Here is a 6000-nt window from a genome sequence, read left to right on the forward strand (position 1 = left end):
TAGCACACTAAGGCCTATAGACTCCATTTTTTCACAACAGTCTTGCACAGTAGGTAGTGCAAGTATTATTTTACAAAGAGTAAACTGGGCTTGAAGAAGAATGGTGACTTGCCCAAGGTTACACTGCTGATGTGTCAGAACCAGGATATAAACGCAAGTCTTCTGACTTCAAGTCCAAGGCTAGAGCTACAGCAAAATACAGTGGAAAAGAGCAAAATTGGGTTTGGAGTCAAATCACAATCACAGACCTGGTGTTAGAGCTTGTGTCCATCAATTACGACCCGTGTGACTTTGGGCAAGTTACCTGACCTCTCTGGGCCTCAGTTTCCTCATCTAATGTCCAGGGTTATGGCCTCTGAGGTCCCTTGCAGTTCTAATCCATGATCCTTTGATCACATTGCCTCTCAAGGCACAGCTTACACCTCATCTTCTGGAAGTTTTCCCTGACCACCCTCTTCCCCAGTGACCACTCTCTCTCCTCAGTTTCTGTGGCCCTACAAAGTCCGAAAGAGAAGTCAACAACAAGCATTTGCTAAGGACCTACTATGCACCAGAAACTGTTGGGCATGGCTCATGCATGTCTTTGGGTGGTTTATGACTATTTCTTGAGTGTTAGTCTTATCTTCCCATGTGGGTTCATGAGAATAGGGATCATATATACTTTGTCTTGATATTCATCAGATAAAGTCCTGAGAAAGACAACTCCCATGATACTTCGTGCCTAACAGGTGCTTAGTCATTATTAACAATCCCTTTCATTTCTGTAAGTACTTTTAAAATTCCAGATCAATTTCCTCACATCAGCCCCGTGAAGGAGACAATGCTAGGATTGTTACCCCCATTGTAGAGATTGAAGAAACAGGCTCAGAGATTTGAAGGCCTAGTGGAGAGTGCTGACTCTAGAATCAGGAAAATCTGGGTTCAAATCCCAGCCTGCTACTTATTACCAGCATGACTTTGGGCAAGTCATTTAACCTGGATGGGCCTCCTCTATAAAATAAAAAAAACCTTGAGCTAGTTGATCTTTGAAGCCCTTTCTAGCATCAAATCTATGGCCCTCTGACTTCACCAGTCACCCAGTGAGTAGACAGCAGAGGGGTGATTGAATCTAGATCTAACTTTGTAAATGATCTTGACTCTAAATGCCAATACACTTTATATTACACAATGATGCTGTATTATAACACATTAATTAATCTTCCACCCCTGACAGGCACTTGTGATGCTGCAGCTTCACAATCCTTTGATCTGTTTGCTTGAAATAAGGTTGCCACATTATACATAATGGTACCTTACATATCTGTCCAACCTTCCACACCCGATTCTAATTAAGGTCAGACACACCAAGCATTTTCTCCTGTCCCAGGCACCTTGGCAACTCTATCCCCTTGCTGATCACAGATTCTCAGATAGAAAAAAACAAAAAAGGAACCCCCTTCCTCATTTCTTTCAACAGTCATTCTTGAAGTCAGTAATCTATATACACTCTCTTGTTCCAGTTACCTATCCTTAGTTCAGCCCAGCCAACACAGTAGAGAGAGTGCTGAATGTGGACTCAGAAAACCCAGGTTCCAGACCTGGCTCCACTATTTTATGGACATAAAAGTGATCTTAGCCACTTCCTCTCTTTATGCCTTAGTTTTTCTTCTATAAAATAGAAATAATGTCCCTGTCTTATCCATCTCAGGAGAAGTAAAGAGAAGGATGAATTTAAGAATATTTTATAACCACAAAGTGTTATACAAATGTGAAGGATTATTACTGACTATTTTCCTCCAACTCATCTGCAATATTTAGAATCCACATGCACAGAACATAGAATGTCAGAGCTCTAAGGGATCTTAGAATGTCGATGTCATAAAGAACCTTGGAACATAGAATATCAGAGCTGGAAGGGCCCTTAGAACATAGAATGTTAATGTCATAAGGAACCTTAGAACATGGAATGTTAGAGCTAGAAGGGCCCTTAAAGATCTGGTTTACTACAACTCCCTCCTTTTCCATGTGAGAAAACTGAGGCCCAGAGAGGGGGAAGTACTCACCCAAGATCACACAGTGAATTAGCAGCCAACCTGGTACAAGAGTCCAGGGTCCTAACTCCCAACTTAGGACTTTCTCCCTTGAGTTACCCTGCTTATCTCTTAACGCTGGATGCTGGGGACCAGCTCCCTTGACCCTGGCCCTGCTTATGGTCGACAGTCTTCACCAAATTTGTGTTCCATGTTTCCCTGATGGGCTGGGGGAAGGGAGAGGGAGGGTTGAGGTGAGGGAAGGAGTAAGGATGTGAAAAGAGAAAACAAGTCCTGAATCCCCTTCCCAGTTGTCCCAGAGACCAGGGACCATACCTTGTTTCTTGCTGTGGTTTAGGGCGAACATTTCCACAGCGTTCCCGAATAGCAGCAGTATGAGCAGGATCCAGGGCATCTGGACAGCAATCGTGGTGGGCAGGGGAAGAGTCAGATCATCCAGTTGGCGGGTGGAGGGGGGGAAGGACTCTTGCCAGATGCCGACAGAGTGCCAGAGGGAGGGAGAGGTGGCAGCAGAAAAGGGGGCTCTAATGTGAGTGGCTCACCAAGGGGGCTCTCACCATGCCCTCAGCAGCAGTGGGCTAGTCTGATTCTGGAGGGGACTCTGAAGGGACCCAGAGCTCAAGGTGGCATGGAGGGTGGGGTGGCCACACGCAGCTGGCTATCAAGCGCCTCTGGGAGGCATGGCCTGGAGGGCTGGAGAAAGGCTATGGGCAGCCTGCTCTCCACATGCCCTGGCTTTATAAGCCAAGCCTTTCTCCAGTCCACTTCCCAAGGGGAGAAGCTGAGCCACCCACCCGGCTCCCAGCCACCCCTCAGGAGGGCAAACCTGGGAGCAGATTGGCTGCTGTTGGTTGCTCTTCAGTCAGGCTTGGCCTGCGCCCCCCGTCCTGCTGCCTGCCCGCCTGAGGCGGGAGCCAGGTTAACAGTAGGAGTGTAAGGAGACCACTGAACTCAAATGATGGGGTGGAGTCAAGGAATTGGGGATTTAACTCTCTCTCAACTGAATTAGAAGAGTCTCCTCCCCAGCTCCCGTGCCGTGGCCCCAGAGCCGTTTGTGTCTGTTAGTCACAGTCTAGCTGTGAGTGCTCCCTCCCTCCCTCTCCCCTCCTCTCCCTCTCTCTGTCTCTCTGTGTCTCTCTCTCTTCTCTCTGTCTCTGTCTCTCTTCTCTTCTCTCTCTCGCCCATTGTCAGCTCATCTGTCTCTTCCCTTTCTGCCTGTGCCTCTGTCTCTTCTGTGTCTCAATCTCATAGACCATTTGATTATCCTCCCCTCCCCAACCCCTACACACCTAATTTTGACAGAGGAGGAATCAATATGTGAAGGGAGGAAATGACTTTCCCAAAGTCCCACAAACAGCTGGTGACAGAGTTAGGACTCATGCTCAGATCTGACTCCCAGTCCAGTGCACTGTTTTCTGGGTAGGCTGCTCCCTTCTCTGTGTTTTCCCCCATCTTTCTCTGCTTTTCTCTGTCTAGTTCTCAGTTTGCTTGTCCCTATCTCTCTGGCTCTGTGTCTATGTCTGTCTCTGTCTGTCTCTCACTTGTCTATCCTTGGTCTCCTTCTCTTTCTCAGGTCCTCTCCCACCTGTCTGTTTCTATTTCTGCTTCTCTCCTGCCTTTCCATCCCTCTGTCCATTTGTCTCTGTCTTACTCTGTGCGTCTCTCTCCTCCATCTATATCTGTTTCACTTTGCATATGTCTGTCTCTCTTTTAGCCTTCCTGCCTTTTATGTTCATCTGTATCTCTGTATCTATATCTCAGTTTTTCTTAGCAGGGTATCCCTCCATGCATCTGCTCTGTGTGTGTGTGTGTGTGTGTGTGTGTGTGTGTGTGTGTATGTCCTTGTCTCTCTAACTGTCCCTCTGCCTATCCCTTTCTCATTATGAGGAAGGATGAAGAAAGCCATTTGGACTTCCTAGCCCCACATTGCCTGGAGAGGTATTCTGGACTCAAGATGGAGGACCCAAGTGGGGCAGAGGAAACAAAATGGCAGACTCCACCAAAGTAACTTCTCTCAAACTATTGTGAATCAGTCTGTGATCCCTGCCAACCTGGTGTTTGTCTTTTCCAACCTCATCTCCAGAGGGGCTTATTTTCTTTATTCATTTCTTTTTTATTTGCTCTTTAAGAGTCAGATTCTTGCTTATCCAACTTAGTGTTCAGTAACCCAGCTGATGCCCAGCAGATCTCCAGGGCTTCACCCAGGACAGGAAGTTAGTTGTCCTCTTTGACAAGTAACTCAGACACCTAAGTTCTGGACTGCAAAGCCACCAAGGTTCTAGTCACAATGGCATAGTGATAAGTGTCACAGGACCTGTGTGATCTTGAGCAAGTCTCTTAACCTCTCTGGGCCTCAGTATCCTCATCTGTAAAATGAGGGAGTAGAGCTAAATGATTTGTAAGGTCCCTTGAAGCTCCAGATCTATGATACTATTATCCAGTCCTGGTCCTGTTTCTTCTCAGCTCCATAACTTTAGGCAAGTCTACAAAATGTGGAAGTGTCTGAGCTTCTGATATTGCCACTGTCAGCAAGTCTATGATAGTAAGGATCCCACTGTCAAGGAAGGAGCTCCTTCAGAACACAACAGATAATGCAGGTGCAGTCAGGGTCACAGTTTCTGAAAAAGTAGCAGGCAGTGTGATACAGTGGAAACAGCAATTGAATAGGAGGCAGGAGACCGGACTTGTATTTCTCCTCTACTACTAACTCTCTGTGACCTTGGCCAAGTCCACTAACTTTTCTGGGTCTGAGTTGCCTCATCTATAAAATGGGGACAAAAATTTCTCATTTGTCTAAAGATATTTCCAGTTCTAGAATCTATGATTCTATGAGGCACTGAGGTCAAATATTTGCTGAAGAAGAGAAAAATGGCCAAAGTCAGCCTCTGGAGGAAAATTGTGTTTGGAAGCAATTTAAAGAAACATGTCTTCTTCATCCTGAGATGAAAAGAAAGACAGTTCAATGCAATGGAGAGAACCCAGAAATGGGAGTCTGGAGACCTGAGCTCTAGGCCTGACTCTGCAATGACTCCTCATGTTACACCAACTTGTCTTCTCTTGGTCTCAAAATCTTCATCTGTAAAATGAGGGGGTTTGGACTTAGATGGTCTTGAAAGGCCTTCCCAGTTATAACATTCTCTCTTCTCACAAACTGGATGAGTTGGCATCCAAAAAAGGCTAGAATGATGGCCCAAATCTAATTAGATGAAATTTAATTGAGATAAATGTAAAGTGTTGTCCTCGGGATCAAAAAGTCAAGTGCTCAAGTACAAAATAAGCAAGGTATAGGGAAGATGACAGTTGATGTGAAAATCATCTGGGGATTTTAACAAACTTCAGGCTAGATATGAGTCAACAATACGACTTGGCAGTCAAAAAAGAGCTAATGCTATTTTAGGGTGTATTAAGAGAAGCATAGTGTCCAGAATGAGGAGGGCATTGGCAGTTGATAGTTAGTAGACCCATCTAAGGACCAGATCTATCACTTGCTAGCTGTGTGACCAGGGCCAAATCATTTCACTTTTCTGGGTCTCAGTTTCCCCATCTGTTAAAATGGAGAGACATTTTAGCCTCTGACACCATCCCTGTCCGACCACATCTGGACTTCCATTTTCAGCCCTGGGTGCCACACTTTACAAAGGACATTGGTAAATGGAGAGCATCAGGGAGGACAGAGAATGAGAGGCCTCAGATCCATGCCAAACCAAGAGCAGCTGAAGGCAATGGAGGTGATTATCCTAGATAAGACTTAAGAAGAACATGAGAGCTATCTTTAAAAATCTGAAAGGCTCTAGAAGTATTTGGCTTTTCCTCGTTTGGCCCTAGTGGGCAAAAGCAGAAACAAGAGATCAAAGTTACAAAGGTGCAGATTTAGGCTTGATGTATGGAAAAACTTGCTAAGAGTCAAAGCTCTCCCAAATCTGAATGGAGGTAGTGAGTTCTCCCTCCCTGAAGGGGGATGACCACTTGT

General features: G+C 45.6%; 1 protein-coding gene across 1 annotated transcript in view; it reads right to left on the reverse strand.

Annotated features, from left to right (window-relative positions):
• Nucleotides 1–2450, reverse strand: part of LOC114046871 (R-spondin-4-like) — a 38858-nt gene extending 36408 nt beyond the window's left edge. Inside the window, exon 1 of the mRNA XM_027867447.1 lies at nt 2346–2450. Coding sequence (XP_027723248.1) covers nt 2346–2424 — 79 coding nt within the window. The 5' untranslated portion in view covers nt 2425–2450. The remainder of the gene's footprint in view (nt 1–2345) is intronic.
• Nucleotides 2451–6000: the final 3550 nt, after the last annotated feature.

The sequence above is a fragment of the Vombatus ursinus genome, unplaced genomic scaffold, assembly GCF_900497805.2.
Source record: "Vombatus ursinus unplaced genomic scaffold, bare-nosed wombat genome assembly UNPS02014786.1, whole genome shotgun sequence".
Taxonomy (NCBI): domain Eukaryota; kingdom Metazoa; phylum Chordata; class Mammalia; order Diprotodontia; family Vombatidae; genus Vombatus; species Vombatus ursinus.